The sequence below is a fragment of the Notechis scutatus genome, chromosome 3 (genome assembly GCF_049901735.1).
Source record: "Notechis scutatus isolate UNSWTSFEM ecotype Mainland chromosome 3, rNotScu1.2, whole genome shotgun sequence".
NCBI lineage: Eukaryota > Metazoa > Chordata > Lepidosauria > Squamata > Elapidae > Notechis > Notechis scutatus.
Window position 1 is genome coordinate 15,501,980 of NC_142011.1, and position 24,318 is coordinate 15,526,297.

The following is a 24,318-nucleotide window of genomic DNA, read 5'->3' on the forward strand; positions in this document are numbered from 1 at the left end:
GCTAGAAAATTCACAGGTAGGAGAAGCAGCAGGCAAAGAGGAACGTGCCTCTGCCAAGCTTCACAGGAAGGTATTGAAAGACTCAAGAGTAGAGCTGGAAGGGATCTTGGAGGTCTTCTAGTCCACCCCTCTGCTCAAGCAGGAGATCCTACACCACGTGGGCCGGAAACAGCAGCCCTGTGACCCCCACCCCACCCCACCCTCGTTGCATTGCCCACGAAAAAAACTGCTCCAAGGTTGAATCCAGATTGAAATCTAGAGTTTTCACAGGGAGTAGGACAAAACTGAATTGATGGAGCCTTTCAAATTTCCTCACAGCGAGAGCAATCAATCAATGGAAACAGAAGTTGCCTTCAGAAGTAGTGGGAGCTTCATCACTCGAAGCTTTCAAGAAGAGACTGGACTGACATCTGTCAGAAATGATGTAGGGTCTTCTGCTTGGGGACTGGGGTTGGACTAGATGACCTTCAAGGTCTCTTCCAATTCTGCTAATCTGTTAAAATAAGGAAAGGGGAGGAATGAGCCCAGTAGTAGACCCAGAGTTGGAAGGGACCTTGGAGGTCTTTTTAGTCCAACCTCCTGCCATTTTAGACAAATGGTTGTCCAGTCTCTTCCAGTGTTGGAGTGCCCACAACTTCTGGAGGCAAGTTGTTCCACTGGATTTTTATGTTAAACAAATTAATAGAAGACCCCTTGGATTATTGTTAAACAAATTAATAGATGGAAATACTAGATTTTAATGGGCCGGTGGTGCTCGCCGAAGACCAAGTGGTCCTGTGACGAGTTTTAAAGGGGGAGAAGGGAGAAGAAATCAGCTTCTAGTTAGAGTTGAATAGTTTATTTATACATTACAAATTGTCCACAGAAATGGATGAAAATAGACTGTACATTGTTGGGTAAAAACAGATCCCTTCCGTTACATACACCATAAATACATTTGATTTAAAAGCAAATCCATCATTGCTTGAAACCACCGTTGGTCCTACTGGAGTCCCTACGCGATGTATCCAGTTAATGACTTCTCATTTAAGGATGATTCTCCTTTATTGGGTGTATCAGGAGCCTTCACTCTGGGCCCAACCAAGGTGTGGAGTTTTGCTGAAAGGCTGTTTGGCAGCAATACCACAAAGCGACGGGGCTGAACCTCTATGACAGGCTGTGGAGATTTCCTTTGTAGCTTTAAATCCCGTTTAATCCCAAATGCATTCAACCCTGAAGCAGGCTGAAGGGAAGACCTTCCGGAACACACCACAAGCATCATTCAACAGTGAACGGTCACACGAAAGTCAGAGTTACTGTACATCTCTTTTTCACCCGATTAATAGACTCGGTTCAAATCAGGCTGTAACCACTGGTTCTTTGGGTAAAAGGGTGCTACTACTTCTCAGCTTTGGTTTTCCAGTTTTGCAAAGAGGGCAGGGTTGTAGGGAGCCAATTTATTTAGGAAATAAAAAGGCTTACCAAGAATAATATTAGCCTGAGAAATAAAGCATCCAGCAATTTTTCTGGAGATCGAGTCTGCTAGAGGAGTTGCTGGTTGGGGGGAGTTGGTACAGAGAAAACATCCCAGTAAATTTTATGCAACAAATCTACCAAAACAGAGAAGCACCAAATAAGGCAGACAAGAATGATCAAATCTCAGGCCATTCTTTTGTAAATTGCTAACTTATCTCTTGCCTGACCCTTTTTCGGTCCAGTTAAACTACAAGTCAAGTTTAGTTTTTCACCAATGGGTCAGACAAATCTTCAACGTAGAAACGCCCCTGCCACCATTAAACTATTGCATTTTAAATAAATAATTTTAAATAAACTTAAAAAAAATTCTTCCCAAAGTACAGTGATGCTATATGAAACCAATGACCACAAGGAATCTCCAAACTGCAAAACCCACCCCTTGGAATGTACATATCTTACACTGATTTGTTCTCATGATTTAAGATTTTTTTTAAAAAGACTTTAGAGAATCTGTGGATTGGGGAGAATTCCAAAAATATATTGCAGTAGACAGAAATACAAATGAAACTTCAAAACAGTATCCACAAATAACCTTAGTGGCAATAACATGGCAAATTATATTAACCAACGTACGGTTGGGGTGGTGGTGGCATGAAAATAACTTTTTCTCTTGCAAAAGACATTTTTTTTTCCTGTAAGGAGAATAGCAGTGATTTTTTTTAGCAGCAAAATACCTTTTTCTTCCAAACATCCAGCTTGTTCTATCCACCATCCTCTTTAGAGAACACATTTCTCTCTTGGCTCAATGCTTTTCCATGATTCCCTATTTCCTGGTCCTCTTCTGGGGGGAAGAGGGGGGAGAAGGAAGTAAAATCTGTTTCTGTATCCAATTGATCCAGTCTTAATTAAACCCACAGTGATACACAGATTGCAATATTTATACATGTGTGCATATTTTCAGAGCTAAGCAGTGGGGTCTCCAAGGTGTAGGCCACACTAGGAAGTCTAGAAATCATCCAGAGAAAAGGCAATGATAAACCATTTTCATATACTTTTGAAGAGATGTGACAGTAGAGTATCCAGAGTAGTCAAGGATTAAAGGTTGACTTCAAGGACACACACGCATTGACATGCACCAATTTAGACAAGTGGTGGCCAACTGGTGAGCCTACTGGTGATCTGTGAGAAAATTTTGGTGGTCCGCAGAGAAATGTCACGCCCAGAGCACCCCCAAAGAAATTAATCCAAGCTGTGCTGGAACACAAGTCTGCCCTGCCCACATGGCCCATGGGAACCCTCTCCGCCCACTCACTCCTTACCTGGCAAACTTGCCTGCTAAGTTGCTATTTTTCCTCCCCCCCCCCCCAACCACCAGCTGTTCTGCTGTGCTGGGAGATTTAGATTAGCTAGAAAGCAGGAAATCGTTGGATTTCTTGCTTTCTAGATAATCTTTAGATCTTCGGCTCTGCTTTTAAACAGAGCCAAACCTCCCTTAGGACTGAAGGTTCTATTATTCAGTGCACTCAGATAGCTGATGGCAGAAACAGAGATCTCTAAGTGAATCTGTGATTCTGTGAGCAACTCAATCTGCCTGCCTGCTTTGCCTGCTTTGGGTAAAAATTACTTTTTTTAAATAAAAAATTCTGTATTAACATACATGGTGTGTTGTGAGTTTATTTTGTGAGTTTGCTTGCAAGCAAATTTTTTGTGACTGACTCAGGTAGCCGATGGCAGAAAGATAGATCTCTGAATCTGTGATTCTGTGAGCAACTCAATCTACCTGCCTGCTTTGCCTGATTTTGGGTAAAAGTTGCTCTTTTTTTATAAAAACTTCAATATTTACATAAATATTTATAATATTTACATACAAGCCATGCCCAGCCAGTCACATGACCATCAAGTCACACCCACAAATTAGGCCACACCCAAGAACCGGTTAAGAAATTTGAATCCCACCCCTGCCTCTGTGTGTTTGTGTTTGTGTGTGTGTGTGTGTGTGTGTGTGTGTGTGTGTGTGTGTATGAGATAGAGAGAGGGAAAGAGAGAGGTTAGATCAGATCTCTCTCTCTCTCTCTCCCCCTCCCTCCCTCCCACCAATGTCAGCAAGCCACCGTCAGTCAAAATTCATATTAGTGGTCCCCGGCATTTAAAATTATGAGTTTGGTGGTCCCCGAGGTCCAAAAGGTTGGCAACCCGATTTAGACTGCAGCCAAGATGGCCTTTTCTAAATCATGCCACTGGTTTTAAGTACGTGTTTATAAATATTTTTTTCTTGTTATGAAACCTAATAAAATTGATTAAAGATGTTAATAATAAGCATAAATGGCAGAAGGAGGTTAAGCATGGCCTGCTGAAATTTGTTATCTTGAGCAAATCATGGAGAAATGTAAATCAACTGATGCTCAGCTTTTCCTTGTTTTGAAAGGAAAGAAGTCCAGTGTGTAATTGGTATTCTACTTTAGGTAACAAAATAATACTTTCAGTAAATATAAGTGGTTATCCAGTTGGAAAATACAGATCAGACTCTGGCAACTATCATTCGTGGCACATTTTTCTCTATTTTATGCATGCATAAAGAGCAAATGGATTTTTGCACGTGCATAAAGTACAGTATGTTTATTTTCTATATTTCTCATGCTATCCTGGTATCTTGTTATTCACTGCTATTTGGCTGGGCCAAATAGAACTTGTTCAAGTCACAAATCTACCTGTACAACTGATACTGTAGTTGCTGCAAAGGATAACATAAAGAGATTGAATTCCATTCTGCATACGCAGTGCAGGTAAGTGGGGGTTGTGCACGCATGTGCAAGAAGGGCAGGGCACATTGCATTGTGGGTGCTGATGCGCGCACACTTTCGGCACACTACAACAAAAAGGTTCACCACTGATTTGGGTCATTTTACCCACCTCGGAAGGCTGAGTCAACACTGAGCCTGGTGGGATTTGAATTGCCAAACTGCAGGCAGCCCGCAGTCAGCAGAAGTAGCCTGCAATACTACAATCACTGCGACACTGAGGTAAGTCAAAATAGCTGAGCAGAGTTCACCAAGAGCACTTCTTCACCTTCTCACTGACAGAATCACAGCAGCAGCTAAACACAATTCTCTTGTGAAAATCCTCTTTACGTCAAAGGGGTTTCAACTACAGATTTGGATTTTCCCTTTATCTAGCAAGCAGAATCTTCCAGAGACCCAAAGTAGGACTATGATTTCTGTTTCCCTGTCATCAGATACAAGAAATCTGAATGATGCAAAGAGCTGGATGAAAGGAAGAAAACAAGGTGTAACAAGTATACAGGCAGCATTGCAATTATTCCACGATCAAATGAATAAGAATCTAAGGCAGTTAAAAAAAAAAGTTGGCCATTGGTGTTGCTAAATCACAGCAAAAAGAGATGCAAAGTACAACTTTTTAATTCTTCGATAGAGGGTGCTTTAAAAAAAATGACTGAACACCCAAATAGTGCAGCAATTTTAAGTTGCACTTAAAAGGACGAGATTTTTTTTTTTTAATCACGAAAACTTTCTTTTTAAACAGAGCCACCTACAATGAAACAAGAAATACTGACGCAAAGCAACATTTGCTCTGAACAGGATTCCAAATTCTCCTGAGATCCCACAGCTGAGAACAAAAGTGATTTTATTTAAATGTAGGTTCCTGATACTGCCATTAGAGTTCAATTTAAACCGTGTGTGAATTGTACCATGCCTTTTTCCGTTTGCGCTATGAAAATAATAAGATGAAATATGTTAACTGCTGCTGTATATTAACAGATTCAGTTTGGGAAGGAAGATTCAGAAAGATCAGAGAAACATCTTTCAGTTCAATAGTGGGAAGGGGTGGAAATAATCAAAACACATTCCTGATTATTTAAAACTTAAAAATAATCTTAAAACAATAATACTCTCTGTGGTTAGAGTATTATTGATAATGCCAACAGCCACTTTTGGGATAAAAGAATGAAATTAGAAATCGTTTTTTTACTTCTGTGAACCCATACCAATATTAACTCTGGAGGGGAAGATGGTAAAGAGGAAATATTTTACCTTTAAGGCATTTTTTAAAAAAAATCTCCAACTTAATAATTTTGCGAATGATGTCCACAATCACAATTTGGACAGTTTACCCTAAAATTAACCGTAGGCTAAGCCATAACAGAAAGCACATTATTATTCCTGTTTAGTGAAAGCATTTTCCAAAATGTTTAAATCATTTTTAAAAATGCATTCTAGCATTTCAATGGCCTGGGTAATGCCTGATTTGGTAGCTTTTCTCAGAAATTCTGACGTTTCTGCACATTTCTGATTTTTTTTTACAAATCACTGCCTTCCATATTCACTGAACATGTAAAACAGAGGTTTTCTGTATGAACATTGCACAGACTTTGCACCATTAGATCCCATACATTCATCCAACAGGCAGCTTTCAAGAGCAGAGAGGCTCAACCATTCCTGTCAGGAACAAAACGGGAGAAACACAACACACAAAAATTTGTGGCTACCTCTCAGACAAACACAGAGAAAAAGGAAAGCATCACCGGCACATCGCCTAGCGAAATTTTACAGCAATAAGGACAATGATAAGGATAATAACTATGACAAACAAAATTAAAATGATGAGCATCTTCCGATTCTTCTTTTGATAATGCTCGGCCTGCAGATACAGAAAAGAGGACTTTTAACACAGATTCTTTCCTGTAGATAAATTACTCTAAATAAGGAATAATTTGTAGAGAGCCATAGAAATCACCTTGGAGAAACTGAGAAGAGATGATGACAATGTGCACAAAAATGTGCTTTAAGTTTGGAAAAGACAGAAATAAATAATGGGCTCAGACTGACTGGTATGACCTACCTCAAAGTCTTTAAAAAGCTTGATAGCATATTCTCTTCACTCCTCTTATATCCCAGGGAGTAAGGACAGAACCAGTTTGAGTTTATTTCTAATGGTTCCTTTGTTTTCTGAACTTTTCTTTTCTTTTTTTTGTTTTTGTTGTTTTCTGGACTTTGTTTTGTCGACAGACAATAAATTTGCACCTTTTTTTTCATTATGTAAACTCATAGGAAGTTTGGTCCTATGACAAAATTATTATTAGATTATAAATACATCAGTGGTGTTTCCCTTTCTGGCACAAGTGTATGTAGTGTAAGTCTTAATAACTGATTTATATCCCACAAATAAGATAAGGAATTATCTTAATCCTCATAGAACTCAACTCTATGAACTCAAAGGTGAACTCAACCTTTACACCTAGACTATTTTACAGTTCTGCGGGTAAAAAGAAATGGGTACAATACTCATCTGCCAACTGCAAAGAGATTTGGGGGAGAACTGCACAGAGGAATAATCAGGAAATACGTAATCACATTCATGTGCAATCATTAAATGCTAGATATTGAGATATCTAGGATAGGAGCCATTTGTCTCATTTCCTTAATTTTAGCTAACTCCCATTATTGTCCTTTTAACTTCTAAAACAATAGCTATGGAAAGAGACAATGTTATGCCTCACATTTCTGGAATGGTAATAACAAGATCCTCAACAGTATGAAATGGTGGCATTCAGAATAAGACCTCGGAAACACATTATCTGCTTACTTTATGTAGTTGTTTAAATCCTTCTTCTGTTTTTATGCATGATTGTTCAACATTGTAGTCAATCCTATCGAGTACGGTACCCTGAAGAAAAAAATATGCATCAGTTCTGTACACTGGAATGCTGGTCTGTGATCATAATAAAGATTGATTGATTGAAATGCAATATGTATTAAGATAGGCTTAAATTATAGAACGTTTTCTATTAATATAAACTATAGGTTGGCTACTGAATGCTGGAAAACCGGCATATGATGGTAAACCAGCACATGAAAATAAAGCATGTTCAAAAATAAGTGAAGCTTTCCTCTACACCTCTAATAATGTATGTGGGTGTGCAGGTATATATAAACACACACACACACACACACATTCTTCAATATAGAAATATTTAATATTCTATATTTCAATATCAAAATAAATTGAAGAACCAAATGCAGATAATTCATCCTTTTCTTGCTTCTTGTATGTACACATACAATTGTGACTAACAATCACAATTAAGCCCAACATTTATGTTGCTAAGTGACACAGTTAAGTGAGTTTTGCCCACAACCTTTCTGATGATCCAAATGAGACCCTCCTACTTTAGGATGTATGTCCGTCCGTCCATCCATCCATCCATCTAACTGATCACCCATCTGATCACCAGGTGACTCTGGGTGATTGTCAATATTAAACGGATAACGCTTTACAAAATCCAAATAATATAAAAAGGTAAATACCCAACCCTAACTAAAAGATGGGGAGAGACGGAATAGGACCAGCGGGGTGTGCGTGTTGGGGGAGGTGGGATGTGTTATTAGTCTGTCAAACTACCCCCCCGTGAAGCCCCCACCCCAGCCTCATTGGAGCCCCAAGCCACTGGGCACAGCCTGGTCTTTAAGCTCTTGCGGAAGGTCAGGTGAGTTGGAGCCAACCTCAGTCCAGGTGGCAAGATGTTCCAGGGGGAAGGTGCAATGGCAGAGAAGGCTTTTCTCCTGGACACCCGCCAGCCATAATATCGCGGGCGATGGGGCCTGCAGGATCTGCTGACACAGATGGGGCTGGCCAATCCCAGTGGGATGAGATGGTCCTGCAAGTAGCCTGGACCCATGTCATGAAGCGCTTTCAAGGTGATTACCAACCTGGAAGCAAACCAGCAGCCAGTGCAGTTTACGGAGTAGTGGTGTTACATGGGCCACTCCCAAAACTGCCCACACTGCTGCACTCTGCACTTACTATAGCCTCTGAATGCATAGGACTCCATCAGTATGCTTTCTAAGTGTATTCACAGAGTTGGTACAAAATTAAAGACAAGATACCTAGCAAAACTCAGGATTTCTGACAATGTTTGAAAGCAGTTGGCAACTCCAAAACATGCATAGAAATGTTTTAATCCTGACAGTAGTAATCATTCCTAATTAAGGCAAACACAAACAGAAATACAAAATAAAACGATTAATTTTAATTAGGTTTGGACAAGTTTCAGAATTACCCTCAGCTGATAAGTCAAAGTAAAATGATTAGATCTAACAGACCATTTTTTCAGTGATGCTACTTCAATGTGGTTAGGTCCAGCCCACCTGATTTTTTATTATGTTCCCATCCTGCTTTTCTTCAGGTGAACTCCAGGAAGACATATAATGTTCTAACCCGAGATCTTATAAGATGCAAACAGCATTGATATCAAGGAACCACTTACCTGTTCAACTACCATTGCTCCTAAATCCCTGAAAATTTCATTAAGATCAGTAATGGACTGTACAATTTGTCGAATTTCTCGTTCCCGCTCTTCCACCAACATAGTGTTTTGTTCCACTAATACTAACTGGTCATCTGTAAAACCCTTATTGAAATAAAAACAAAAATGTCAGACTGTAAATAGCTAAATATTGCACCATTCAAAATGCATTAAAAAAAACCAAAAGTTTTTCAAACCGAACTGGATACGCATAGCTTCCCATACAAATATACAATGTAATATTCCTCCTTTATTTTTTAAAACATTGTTCTCCTCCTACTCTCTGCAATCTCTTTAATCTTTGTCTTAAAAGTTCTCTTTTAAAAAAGATAAGCACTATAATTGTGGCATAATTCTGAGCCCAGCTGCACCCTTTGAGAGTTCCAATGAATCAGTTTATAACCAAGTGTCCAAAAATCCAGCAGCAACCCCATTTTTCCTAGCAAGTGTGAGGATGATTTTTGGCAGATATTCTAGAGACCAATTTTTTTTAACAGCAGGTAGTCAGCCTTAAGCCAGAGGATAATATGGGACTCTAAGCTTAATTCTAAAGCCCTCCTGCAAGAGTGATTTATCATTTCCCTTGCAGCTTGCTGGGTGATCAGAAATAGAGAAAAATGTCAGAAAGGGAGAGGGAGAGGGAGAAGGAGGGAGAAGGGGGTGGTGTTAGTGCTCTTGATTCTTTGGCATGCCAGCTAATAGCATGTAGTTTTTAAAAGTTCATCTCTTCTGAGAAATTTGTACCTTAATACAAGAGAGACTCACTAAACTTAACTGATGCATGCAATCATTGCTTTAAAATTCAGCAAAAATCATTTTTTTTATCATTAAAATCATTGCTTTAAAAATCATTAAAATCATTGCTTTAAAAATCATTAAAATCATTGCTTTAAAATTCAGCAATAGAGTGGTCAATGTCTGGAATACTCTACCCGACTCTGTAGTTTCTTCCCCAAACCCCAAAAACTTTAACCTTAGACTGTCTACTATTGACCTCACCCCTTTCCTAAGAGGTCTGTAGGGGCGTGCATAAAGCGCACCAACGTGCCTACCGTCCCTGTCCTATTGTTTCTCTTATTCTTTTTATTTTTCTTATATGTACCCATTTCATGTATTCACAACTATGTATACATTTATACTTATTATCTTGTAAACAATTGGCAAATCAAATAAATAAATAAATAAATAAATTCTTCATAGCAGGCAAATGAACACCAGACGCTTTGTACTTTTTCATAAAAAAATAACCCAGTTGACAATTTGGCACCTACCCTGTCATAGAGTGTCATATCCTCCCCATCATCCATAAGAGAGACCGAGGTATCAAAGAAATGTTTGGATCTTTCTTCTCGATTTTTCATGCCTACAGGAACAAGAAGATTATTCACTAAGAAGTCACTAAGAATTCTCAGCCACAGAGGGAAGAGGCCCTGTTATAAAAGGAGGCAAATGGTCCATGGCTTACTGTTAGGGATAACATTGTTTACTCTAACTGGTTTGGGTAAAAATAATAAATATGGTATCATGGTTTGTTAGTTAAAGTGTGTGTAACTTTAACAGCAAGAATGTAATTAAGGGTGTGGTTGTAAAAGCACTATATAAGAAGCGAGGCAATTGCAGCTCGCTCTCTCTGGCTTACTGATCTCTAATTACTGGATGGATTGATGACTGCGTTCTTGCTGAAACGGGGAGAGAAAAAGGAGTGTTGATTTTCTCAATGGAGAGAAGATTGGACTGATTTATTGTAATTGTACTGACATTGGCTATTCAACACGGACTTTGCAAATAGAATATCCCCGACAAGACTTGACTGAAATTGATATATGACTAATGGACCGTTTATTTGACTAAGCTATAATTCTTAAATGGAATAAACTATATTTTTGATAGCACAAGCGTATCTGTATTTTTACTGCGTGTTAACTAGAAAACTTATCTCACACATTTACCTGTCTTCCTATCTGACTTCGCTGCACGTTCTGTTTAGTTTGTTTTCCTTAACACCCGTTGGGGAATCCAGGCTTAACACTTACGTTTGAGATAGTCAGACTGCCCGTGTCTAAAGCTGCTGGAGAGGTCCTGCAGACACTGAGCTAAGGAACACACAACATTCTTCAGAAGACGGCACTCTTGGTCCGTACAGCTTCGAGACTTGCTGTGCAAACCCTGGACTGCTCTCTGACACCTGTGAAATAGCTGCAGAAGAGAGGGAGAGAGAAGACAAATCATTTTTATAGTGAAACAGGAACAAGCAGTGCTCGTGCAATTAACAACAACAAAGAATACCCAAGAAACTATTTCTTTAAACTAAGCTTATCTTCTAGAGCTGTAGCATTCAACTGTGTCTTAAAGCCTTATTTAATTGAATCGCAGTAATTTTTTTGTGCTGAGTATCTGGTGATTTTCACTGTGTGGAGAATAACTGAAGCCAAGAGAAGAGAATATATGCATCTCAAGAGTTGAGAATATGCATATAGTTTATCACAATAACTGAAGCTATTGTGATATCTCCTTGATAAAAAGCAAAAGCAGCTGTGTTGACCTTTATGAAAAAACAGAACAAAATCCAGACTGAGGTATACAGCAATAAGGAGCCTACGTACAGTTAGTCAGGCTCTCTTGAAAATTTCAAAATAGTGCAGGAAGCAGATTCCATTCAACCACCTTGTCCTCAAAGGGAAGGATGGAGACTGGATGAAGATTGTCCAGAATCACTGAGTCCACCAATGGTCTCTTGAAGGACTGGTATACCATTACCTCTTTCAAAACCCAGGAAACAACTTCAAAGATCAATTCACAGGAAGATTTGACCAATCAGGATGGACCTGGATCTAGCAAACAGATATCCGGGTTCACAATCTGGAGAACTATGTCCACTTCCTCATGAGTCATAGTCTCAAATTTGCCCCAGATAACTGCAAGACTCCACTTCCGGCATCTCAACAGGGCCTGCCCACTGGATTCCAACTGGGAGGAGATCACAGTGACTTTATTTGCCAGCAAGATACCGTAGCAAAAATAATCCTTATATAAGGGTTCGATAGAAGTTCTTAGGTCTTATTCCTCCCCAGTAGAACATGAGCCATCTTGAGCCAGTGGGTTCAAGATGGCTCATATTCAAGATGGCTCACCCCAGCAAGCCAAAAAGCAATCAGAAAGTGATTTGACCAGGGCAATGGATGGATGGTAATAACCTCTAAAACCAGATCATGCCACATTTGCTCCAAGTAAAAACAACAACTCAGATGCAATGTGCAACCTCCAATTTGTGCTGGACTGTCAATGACCTGGGGCAAGTCCATGGTTGCTCTGGAGCTACCAAGCTTCATGGCTTGAGAAATTCCAGACTCCTTGTCACATAGTGGGAAACTGAAATCCCCAAGGACAAGTAACCATGGGATCTGCAACACCGGCCCAGCAAAAGAATCCATAAGATTAGGTAGATTTAGCATCAGAGGGTTTCTAACCAAATTCTATTATCTTTGCTGGCAGAGCGCATTTGATTTTTTTTCAAGAAAAGTGGGAAATTATTCAACAACCTTTTCCCAAGTCTTATAAACCAGGCAACCCAAAAATTTCTTCTTCAAGTGTTAGATTGCTGCGAAATGTTGTTAAACTGAAATAAATCTTTATTTGCATTAGTGGCATTTAAATTATATGTAGTTGCAACAGCTGAACAATTAAATCTATAGCACAGAATCTCAAGTACTGTTTTATTCAAATTGGGTTTCCATTGTTTAAAATAGTAATAACATTTTCCCATTACCATCAATCTACACAAATGTGTTTTGGTTGGAATTCTTGACTGTGGATGTTTAAAATCTTTGCATTTTTCTTCTTAAAATTACATATGTATTCATATATCAGTACAATATTGCAATTTTTAATTTTTTTGTTTAAAAAGTAAAACAAAATTGACTTCTGGCTGCTGGATTTTTCCCTTTATCCAAGAGGGCATAAGGGCAACTTACTCACATATCTGCATTTGGTAAAACCCAATTCTATTTTGAAAAGAGAACCACAGTGGCACCTGTGTAATTTCTTGAGTGGTTATTTCTATTGCATGCTCTTCCTCGCTGCTATCATCCAAAGTCGGTCTGTTTAAATACTTGTCATGCAAACTGGCTAGTTCTTTCATCTTCTGCTTTATCCTGGATATCTCATATTGAATCTTAAAATGAAATTTAAAAAAAAAAGGGCAAAATTAGAAACAAAGAAACTTAAGAGAAGAAAACATTCCAGACAATAGTAAAGTTTTTTTAAAAAAAGTTGATTATATTTCAAACAATCACATTGGCTTTTTATAAAAAAAAATGCTATTCAATTTCAGCTATATACACAGAAGTGGAATGCTTTTACCCTTTTCAGACTTAGGGTTGGATCCATGGGGGGGGGGAGAGGGGGGGGGGAAAGTCAGCATATTTTGGGTTCAGATCACTTCCGAAATGGTTGATCTCTCACTGTCTTGACCAAGAAACTGAATTCAGTCAAAAGTAAACTGATGGAAATACAGGTTGTTCTCGACTTACAACTATTCATTTAGTGACGATCTGAAGTAACAATGGCACTGAAAAAAGTTACTTATGACTGTTTTACACACTTATGATTATTGCAACATTCCCACGGTCACATGACTAAAATTCGGACGCTTGGCAACTGGCATTTATTTATGAGGGCTACATTGTCCCAGGAGCATGTAATCACCTTTGGCGACCATCTTACAAAAGCAAAGTCAATGAGGAAACCAGATTCATTTAATAACCATGTTATTAACTTAACAACCGCAGGGGATTCACTTAACAACTCAACAAGAAAGGTCGTATAATGGGGGAAAATGTACTTAACTGTCTTGCTTAGCAATGGAAATTTTGGGCTCTGTTGTGGTCATAAATCAAGCATTACCTGTAATTTCACTTATTCCTTTTTAAGTGCAATTTCAGCAAGATATAATCCAACTATTGCCTTAGGAATGTTATTGTCTTCAACCCTATGCATTTCCTCTTCCAGCTAATGCTAGCAACTTGAACTTTTGTAAATCAAATGGATCCCCCTATCAAAACCCTCCTCCTTTGTCAGAGTATATTCATGAACTGGAATAGAGCTCAGTAACAAGGTCAGCCAATGAGAGCTGAATTGAGGGCTGAAACTAAAAAAGAGAATCTGGGTGTGATTTATCTCTGTTCCATGCTCAGCTCTAAAGTGAAAGAGAAACTAACTTGCTTGCTGAAAACTAGAGCTCTGCTCTGAACCTGTAACATATCTGCTTCTGTTTGCGTTTGCTCCATGTTGGAGAAATCTACAACTGGTATTGTAAAATTTACTTTACATGTTTATAAAGAAGTTAAATGAAGCCTCAGTCATCTGTGTTTATTTTTCTGGCACTGAATTTATGCTGCAATACTCTGAACATCCTTTATAAATGGGAGAATAAAATACCATATATTTCTATACTATGCTCCCCCATTCCTCTCTGTCTTAAAACCTGAAATACTGTAATATATTGTAAAGAATAGTACAACTTGTAAAATTGTAAAAAGCAAATTCACCTTTGACTATTTCATGGAGTTTTATTTTTAGAACTGTAACTCTAAACATCATTTTTTTAAATTTTACATTCTGCTCTGAACATCGGAAGGTAAAAATGAAGTGAACAAAATACTGCCAGTTTTTACTACTGCTTTTCCAGAATTATGCATGTGATTACATTCTTTATATACTTACTTCTTCTATACCATCAATCCACTTGGGAGATAACCTCCTAGATACACAGACAGCTGCTTCAGGATCTAAACTGATACCTGATACCAGCGCCATGCGATCATCTGCAAGCTGGAGAAAAAAATAGAAGAAATGTGTTTAGACTGTTGTGAATCAAAATGACACAGCTTCCATATTCAGAGGAAAATAACTTGAGCATTTAGGGCTCAAGCTAATGGTTTTCTGATTCTTTGCAACTCTTGAGATTTCTTGGATGCTAACCAAGATTCTCTGGTCAGAAATATGGTTATTTATTTATTTATACAAGGTTGACTTGTATAAATACAAGGTTGGCTTCCATCCTTCTGAGGTGGGTAAAATGAGGACCCAAATTGTTGGGGGGGGCAATATGCTGATTCTGTAAACAGTTTAGAGGGGGCTGTAAAGCACTGTAAAGCGGTATACAAGTCTAAGTGCTATTGCTATATCCCACATTTTTTGACAAATAACTCAAGGCAACAGACATATCCAATGCAGCTTCTTCCACCTATTTTCTCCCCCAACAACTCTGTGTGGTTGGTTTGGCTTAGAGCGAGAGTGACTGGCCCAAAGTCACCCAGCTGGCTTTGGTGGCTAACGAAGGACTAGAATTCACAGTCTCCCAGTTTCTAGTCTGGTGCTTTAACCAGTAGACCAAACTGACTCTATAACTGTAATGAGAGACAAGTGAAGTCTGACCATTGTTAGATCACTTCATTTTAATTTAGATTTGCAAAGGAGAGCTGAATGTATTTCTTGAGATAGTCATGTAAGACATTATAAGAACCCACAAACTAGGCCAACATACTTGCAAACAAACATGCATCCAGTGTCCTCTCTTCAGAACTCTGCAATTTGCAAGGGTTCTATGGCAGAAAATCACAGACAAGTTGATGTACAAAGTTATCTCAGGTTTAAAACCATTGGCGTAAGGGAAAGGCTGTGGCTCTGTACATAATACCTAAAATATTTCAACTAATGATTCATTCATACCATTTGACAAACAAATTCCCAGGCCAAGCTTCATTTTACACTGATGTTAAATACGCTGCATATAAATGCAAAGTTTTACTTAAAACAGAAGCCAAGTTTGAAAAAGTAAATCTAGTTAGGCAAGAAAAGTAGATGCACAAGGAAAAAGAAGGGCTTGAAGAATTTAGGGCAAATGGAAAGAAGGCTCACACTGCAATTTGATTAAAGCAAAATTTAGTTTTGGACCCCTTTAAAAAGTTATAAAGAAAACAAAATAGGTAGTATGAAATTAATTCAGCTTTTGTTATTTTCTATGTTACTTTCCAAACATACGTGTGCTTTTTATGCAACTGAAGTGAGGGTTAATACCTGATAAATTATTTTGGGCCAAGCTGGTAACTATTAAACAAGTTTATTTTACTATTTTCTTTTCAAAGACCAAGGAACATTTTATGTACCAGCTTAGCTGTCTATCCATTATCAACTTCATCAAAAATGAAGATAGGTATAAATACCTTCATTCTGGTTTAAACCACGATTGAGTTTGAAGCAAATTCTACATTTGATATAACATGCTTAACCTTTGGAATAATGGGGTTTTAAAAAGCGCAAATCTACTAGACTGGACTTAGCCAAAATGTGGTTTGGCAAAGCATGTCGAAAGAATCCAGCCACTATATTTAGCAAACTGTATGTTTCAGCAAGTTGGACAAAACCATCCTAATATAATTCATTTAACAAGTCACGGTTTAATAAATAACAACTTAGCTGGATGTGCACAGTAAGCCAGACAGAGTGAATGAAACCGAAGCCCAAAGAGCATAGTGGGGAAAAAACAGGCTAGAGGGAGCTGATTTTGGGCATCCATTCCAAATTAATCTTTAGATCTGAGAATTTAGCTAGCTCTGGGTCCCGGTCTATATTGGCACTACATTCTTCCACTTAACATCCAGGCAACATCTGCTTATTAAGGACAAGTAGTTGCTGGCTGCCTCTCACAATAGAACCCATGAAAGGGTATTGTTTCTTCAGGAAGCTATATAAAAATCTACAGTTGGCTTTATAATTAAAGGAAGTGGTAGGCTTGATATATTAAAATTATTTATAGCTTACAACCTCTTTTGTTCAGACCTTGTTAGCTCCTGGTTTGAGAAAATGTTGCACTTAAGGAACTTTTAAAACAATCCACCCTGTTAGACAGGGTGGCTCATCTGCAGTGGCAGCTATGTTTTTAAAAGTGGCCCTCAGGGTCTTCCTAGCGATATATTTAAAGCCTAAAAACCTACCCACAAAGTCAAACTCTATATTTCTTTCATTTCCAAGTGAACATTCCAGTTAAGACATTTGGGTATTGTTGGGCTTTAGTCCTTTCTAGAAAAAGGAAATGGCAATTACGCTGAAGCTAAGCTAATAAAAAGTGTCTCCATATATCCATAGCTTTAAAAGCGAATATAAAAAGGGAAAATGTTTGGGGCAATAGTCAGCTCCAGTTTTTGTTCCTCTAAATATAAATACCTGGATAAACAGCAAATGTTCACATCCTCCTGTGCCGATTGCATTGTACATAGTTGGGACCGGAGTGCAAGGAAGCAGAAAAATAACTGAGCTAGTTCTCCCCTGGGGAAGAATTGTCTGGACTCTTAAATATGGGTTGCAGGGTCCAGCTAGGTTGTGTTGGTTTCCTGGTACAGCCACAGGGAGCAGTCACAGGTGTTGTGTAGAGCCTAACCCAGAGGGCAGGTATTATTCCCAGCCCTTGCTCCCACTTCAAAAGCCACAAATTATTGTTGTTGTTGTTGTTGTTGTTGTTATTATTTCTGTTAAGATTTCTATTAAGGCATCAGAATGGAACAGTCCACTTAGAAGACTTAAATTTATTAATACACCAGGCAATCATCTTCTACTCTCCCGTCTAAACATTCTAAGAAATAACTTAGTGCTTCACACAACTCTCATGAGGAGAAAAACAAAGTCACATTATCTCCTGAGTAGAAGGCAAATAAGCACGTAACTGAACTAACAGATATACTGCATTAATAGCAAGCATGCTAGTTAAGCAATGCACATTTGTTAGAGTATAGGCATTTAGGATTACCACTGTAAAATTTGGGAAATGAACTTAGAAAATCAGAATGAACCAGTCTGAACTTTCTTCTACTAGACATTTTAATTTGTGACCACTATATACAGTATGTTTAGCAAGCATAAAAGTAAGGTTCGCTACAAAAAGTCTACTCTTTGGCATTAATCACTGATCAAAAAGCTACAAAAGGCCTACTTTATGGCATTAATTGTGGCATTCGCTACAAAAAGCCCACTCTATGGCATTAATCACTCTGAACTATAGTATTTCAGAGAAGGTAGTTGTGATAAAATACAGTGGTTATCCAACCTTTTGGATTGACTGGGCCACATTGAGCGAAGGGGAATTGTCTGGGCTGCATATATAATACGTGGAACAACTTGCCTCGTGAAGTTGTGAATGCTACAACACTGGAAGTTTTTAAAGAAGAGATTGGACAACCACTTGTCTGAAATGGTCTAGGGTTTCCTGCCTGAGGACTAGAAGACCTCCAAGGTCCCTTCCAACTCTGTTATTCTATATTCCAGTTATTTTGTATTATATTTCTAGTTGTATTGTTTTATTTAGTTACGTTGTATTGTATTTCTAGTTGTATTGCATTGTTGGATATCATATATCTATTATTATTAACATCATTATCTCTTTTATTCATTAAACATGAAACTCAGTCAACTGAACATTTAAAAATGTATCACGTATCATTGATTGGCACTGATGGTTTATATGGGTTGCTGCCAGCATCCTAGGTATTTTCTATTATTATTATTATTATTATTATTATTATTATTATTATTATTATTATTATTATTATTATTATTAGTCTTTAGTGAGATTCACAGCCTTTGGGGCTGGTTGGTAGCTCAACAGCTCAAGGTCCCAGGAACTGTTCAGGTAGCGTCGGAGGATATAAGCTGTTCCAAGTAGGATGGTTTTTATTGTTATTATTATTTTGTGGGGCCCACATTACTAGCTGCCAGGTCTGCATGCGATCCGTGGGCCATGGATTGGATATACCTGGTTTAAATAGTAATATTTTAAATCCTGGCCACTTAAAATATCCATGCATACGGCTGTAAGTAAGGAAATGAAGTAAACCAGAGACAAATTCCAGATGACTATTTGCAAAGCAGTCTCCTGGTTTCTCTTTGGAAAAACCCCCAGGAGGATAACCCTAAGTTAAATGCAGTAGTTGCCTTGCCGGAACAAGGCAACTTTGGATGACATTTTATTTGAAAGAACAGATTAGACAAACAGCACTATACCTCATCCAGCTCCTGAGATGGTTTGTTGATCACATCAGCCCATCCATATAGAGACAGCAAAAATTTTAAGAGAGGGAAACAAAAAGAACAGGACAGAGCACAGGGTACAGTCAGATGAAGGAATGCAAGTATTTTATTGATCAACATTGGCAGATTATCACAGAAAACAAAACAGTCTTTTAAAGCAGTATCAGTTTTCAAGTGGATTTGGCATTCAGCCTTGGGGAATAGCTGCATATTGTATTTTTCCTTTCAATATATTTCTAATCATATTCTTGATCTGTAAAGAAATGCACATTTTAGGAGCTTTACAAAACAAACTTTTTAAAAGTTCATTAAGGAAATAAAAAAACCAAGAAAGACTCTCACAAACAGTATAAATTGCTAATTCTTAATATGATAGTGGGTCCAGAACTTTCTACTTAACCTAGCCATTAAAAGAAATCATTCAATCCAAACTTGTTCACTGATTCCTAGTTTAGAGGATCTGATTCAGTTCTGATCTTAATGCAGTTACATGACACTTCAAAATAACACAACTATTTATTTACCAAATTGGTAAATCTTGCCAAAGCGACTCTAGGGTGGCTTACAAACATTCAATTAAAATGCATGATAAACACTGAAACAATAAGTAGGGGATCTTAAATTTAAGATTTAAGTTATGTAGCCATGAGATGTCTAAAAAGAATCTACTGGCTTATGTACATATGACGTTGTAATGAAACAGGAAAAATAGTCAAAGTTTACATGCAGATCATTCATTACAGAAAGTCTGTATTTGCAACATTCATTAACCAATCTCTAAATTGGATTAGTTTCAGAATCAAGTGTGGCCAAGTGGAAGCCAAAAGAATTCTCACATTCAGCGCTGTTCCTATTTTTAAGAAGGCGTCTCTTCTTAATTCAGAGAATTGCACTAATGGATTTCCTAATTAGGAGGACAGGATGAATTCTTGAGGATACTTTCGATCCTACAATTTTGCTATCTAGTCGTAACTTCCATCCCTCATTTAGTCTTATGCTTTTTTGCCTGTTTAAACAATTATCCTTTCTAGCGGGTCAAAAAAGGTAATGAGAAATAAGGCATAACCTGTAGGGGTGATGTCACTGGGGGGAGGGGGAAACTAGGCCAGTTTAAAAAGTAAAAGGAAAGCACAGGTACAATTGGTTCATGTAGATCATGGGAGTCAAACTTGCCGCATCACAATGCCATCATGTGACATTTCGTGATGTTTTCCCCATTCACGGAGCTGGGGTGGGTGTGGCCCGCACGTGATACATCTGGCCCACAGGCCACCAGTTTGACACCCCTGACGTAGACAGAAATGGATGCCTTACTAAGGGCTTCTTATGGAGACTTAATCTGCTCTTCATTAGTGCTGGAACAACGATAGATGACGTATGAAGCCTGTCAGCTTATATTGCTGACCATCCTTCTTTCTATTAACAATTTAGTTCATTCCAATAATTTATGATACTAAGAATGCTGCTCTATTCTGCAGATACCTGTCTGTCTTCCTTTAACACCAATATGCCTGTTTGCTTAAACTCCTTTTGTTTCAGTGTTATAAAGGTCTATAAATGTAATGCATCAGGATTATTCAGCTATTTCTTCTGGCTTCAACTGCCTCCTTTGATCACACCCACAGAGCACAGTCCACATCAAAAGGCAATGTGGCATGCCTTTTACATTAAGCTGATTATTGTTTTATAGTCTTCTTTAATTGATTGATTATACTCTTCTCCAGCATTTCAAAACTGCTGTGAACTCCATAGTGACTTTATACAGCATTTTCAGTCATTTCAACTCTATTCCCTTGAGGAATAATTCTGGAAATAATACAAGACCAAAATAACAACTATTCTGAATGCACACTGCAGGAATCAGCCCCTTAAGGAGAGAGGGCTGGATAATGTATCTGCTTAAACCTTGGAAATTTTCATACTGCCAGCTAAGACAGTAAAATGAAAAAATGATATATCCTGCCAGTTACCTGCTGGGGAGGAAAGTGAGGGATTATTTTATTAAAATTTCAGTTGTAAACTCAGGGGTGGTCCCACAAGTGCCTCAACTTATGACTGTCGTGACTTATGATGGGAATTCTGGGCTCCATTAGCAGATCCATTGCATATAAAGGATGAGGAAGAAACATTCCTCTAGTTCCGTTTTCCAAAGTGGTCAATATCAACCCCAAAGGCTGAATGAACTATTCAAGGAGCTGATGTCATTCATAGTAAAGGTAAAAAGAGGTAAAGGTTAAAATAGTATTTATTATATTTTCAAATATAAATGTTTGGGGGTGTCAATAAACAATCTGAAACTTCATGGAGAGGTCAATGAGCTGAAGAATTTGAGAATCCCTTCTTTAATCTAATTCAAAAACATTTGAAGATAAATTAGATGATTTTCTAAAGTCTGTACCTCAGCTATAAATTAGTTTCATACATCCACTCTCAAGAAAAATGTGATTCTATCAGCATTATATCAATAGAACCATATGAACTATTGCTAACTTTGCACCATCAACTTTCTGTGTTTAATACTAGATGAAAGGTTTTCAGAAGGTGTTCAAAAGATACTGTATTAATACTACTGTGAGCCTGAAACTCCCCATTATGTACTCTAAATAGTTGTGCCCAGGAACATTAGGAGTTTGAAACAGGTATTCCAACTTTAAAAGAAATATCCTGACCTCAACACATTCTATTTTGATACTGAAACAGGCCATTTCATACTGCCAAGAAGCTTGTTCAAAGGCAATCAATTGCTTAAAGATGGCATGAGAAAGTACAGGGCTATATTAATTTTAACTTCCCCTTTATGTCTACCTGTATAATGATAAAAGGCATTTCAAACATAACGAAACACAGCCTAGGTCCACACAAATATTTCCAATCATAATGACAAGTATTCACTAGTTTTATTTTTTAGTGCACCTCCACAGTTATGGCATAAAAATGCTTGTTAAAAAAAACCCTGAGTTTTTCTGAGTGTGTCCTTGCCAGGTGGATGGCAAATCAAAAGAAAATCAGCCAGGCAAGTCTATTTCAACTCTCTCAGCTTCTGAGCTATACCAATATCTGGCAATAAGCAGTTTCAATTGATAGGATGAATAAGGATTGATCATTTTGCATTATAAAATAATTATACATGCACTACTGATTAGAAAATGGGGAAGAAATAAATATTCCCTCATCCAAAAACAAAAAATCCAACCCAACAAAATGAATTAAATATTGGGGGAATTTACTTCCCGGGCAATAAAGAACACCTTCTATTTCTGGTCCCTTTGTTATTATCCTTAGCTGGTTTTAAAAACCAAAACTGGCCACATCTTTACAGATCATGTTTTTCCACAACAAATGTATAGAATGATCCATCTTTAGAAAAAGCCTTATTAGCTTTATTATGGAATCACAGAGTATAATAAAAACATAAAAAGTTAAACTAGTGCCCTGCTGGACTACATCCCTACATTCAGCAGTCTTTGGGGGGGAGGGCAACCATCTGCCTAAGGAAGCCCACTGGTCTCCCAGTAGATGGCCTTCAATATGTTGGCATAACACAGCCATTGATCCCAGTTAACACCCACTAATCAGTCCAACCTTCTTTGATCAGACTGAACCAGATTGGCAGCCCGCATTATGAAAATAAGAGCTTTGCTGGACCAGGCCCATCTAATCCAGCATTCTGTGTCACCCAGAAGCCGACCAGGTGCATTTATAGTTAAGTCCACATGCTACCTAGGGCTGCCTAGCATCAAAGGGGAAAATACACGCGAAATAAACCCGTTTGGACGGTCAGCCAGATCTCATAGATGGGAGAAAAGCGGAGAGGATTCAGACCTTGGGGAAAGTGGGGGGACCCCTAAAGACATGCTCGCTATCTCAAGCGGTTGGCATACAAAACAAGCGTCATGTGGGATACAGTAGGAGGAAGGGAGACTCACCGCAGCAGCCATGCTACGTGAAGTCAGAGGACTGGAGGAGCTGTAACTACTCACTTGCTCGGCCAGCAGCTGCCGGCTTTGGATCGCGTTGTTCCGCAACAACAAGTACGCGTCTGTTAAACGCCGGGTGGCCATGCCTGAAAGTTTCCTAGAGGTCCTTGTAGGACCCCCCCACCCTCCCCGACCCGCTTCGCTGAGAGACTGCAGGAGCCCCCGCCCCACTACTCAGGCTTAACCCCAAGGGATCCTCCCCCACCCCCACAACCGGGGTAGTTTCCAGGCGGGACCCCGGTTCTTAAAACGGCCCCCGGTGTTGTGGAGCGGCCGTTGCAAAGGGGTTCTCGTGGGGGCTTTCCCTGCAAGGGTTCCCCATGCGGTTCTTCAGCCCTTCCACCGGACTGCTCCTTTCATCCAAGGAAGTGCCTTCTCCTAAGGGGAAACTGCTCCCTTTCCCCACCCAGACGCCCCCGGGAGTAGCCCGCGGAGCCTCCCCGTGTTAGTCTCCCTGCAAGCAACCTCCCCCACACCCCCAAGGCAAGCCCTGGAAGGTTTTCCGCGGGCGGCGATGCGGCTGTTTTGTTCCTCCTCCCCGCCGCTGGCCGGGCACGGAAGAGAAGGGAACCAGCCCCGACTCCCTCCGACTACCCTACTCTTGCTTACTTCCCCCCACCCACCCCGACTGCAATCACGGGCCCGGCTCGGCTCACTTCCGCCTAGTCCGGCGCTCAAATCCTTCCCCGAAAGAGGCGTGGTTACTAAAAGTTCCGGAGGAGGAGGAGGAGCAGCAGCAGTAGAAGCGGGATAAAGAGGCTCGGCGCTTTGGGGCTGACCCTCTATCGCTGGCTCCCGTTCGATGCGCAAAATTCGGTCCGCCTGCGTGGCCTGAAGGAGGAGGAGAAAGTGGGGAGAGTCCGGTTAAGGACGGTATTTCTCTCAACCTCAGCAATTTTGAGATGTGGGGAGATTTCGGTTAGATTAAGTCACCGGTTCAGAACCGCCTTAATTTGCAAGCCTCACTGAATTCATGCAACGCATTAGACAAGGCTAAGTAGAATCGATTTTCATTTACGGAAGTAACTGATCAAATCTAAGTAACCACTGATTGAAAGTAATGGCCTGAAAAATAAGGCATCCCATCAGAGGTGGTATTTAGCAGGTTCTAATCAGTTCTGGTAGCGGAAATTTTGAGTAGTTCAGAGCACCAGCAAATCCCACCTCTGACTGCCCCTGCCCCTTCTATTCTCTGCCTCCCTAGTCCCAGCTGATTGGCTGGGTCTTCTTTGGTTGCCCTGCACAGGAGAACGGAGCTGGAAAGCAGGTTAGTGGGGTGGGGAGGGAATGGAGATTTTGCAGTATCCTTCCCCTGCCATGCCCACTAAGCCACACCACGCCCACTAAGCCACGCCCACAGAACCGGTAGTAAAAAAAATTGAATCTTACCACTGTAATCCCATGTATAAAATTAATTGATCCTTCTCCCTGTAAATATTAATCGTGCATTCTGCCCATCCTCCTAGCAGAAATTGCAGGAAAGAA

The 24,318-nt window shown here is 39.3% G+C and overlaps 1 protein-coding gene across 3 annotated transcripts in view; it reads right to left on the reverse strand.

Moving 5' to 3' along the window:
- STX16 (syntaxin 16) overlaps window positions 1-23,518 on the reverse strand; it is a 385,173-nt gene extending 361,655 nt beyond the window's left edge. Inside the window, exons 1-8 of one of the 3 annotated variants that reach the window (XR_015748426.1) lie at window positions 18,830-21,756; window positions 14,498-14,605; window positions 12,807-12,947; window positions 10,810-10,972; window positions 10,048-10,139; window positions 8,738-8,881; window positions 7,057-7,137; window positions 4,385-6,111 (exon numbers count right to left, since the gene is read on the reverse strand). Coding sequence is in view for 2 of the 3 variants with exons in the window: in XM_026664921.2 (XP_026520706.1) it covers window positions 6,007-6,111; window positions 7,057-7,137; window positions 8,738-8,881; window positions 10,048-10,139; window positions 10,810-10,972; window positions 12,807-12,947; window positions 14,498-14,605; window positions 22,783-22,917 (969 nt within the window). In the remaining variant the exon portion in view is untranslated. Of the gene's footprint in view, window positions 1-4,384; window positions 6,112-7,056; window positions 7,138-8,737; window positions 8,882-10,047; window positions 10,140-10,809; window positions 10,973-12,806; window positions 12,948-14,497; window positions 14,606-18,829; window positions 21,757-22,782 lie in introns of those variants that run through there. The other 2 variants (XM_026664923.2, XM_026664921.2) reach the window with 2 other exon arrangements.
- Between the last annotated feature and the right edge of the window lie 800 nt (window positions 23,519-24,318).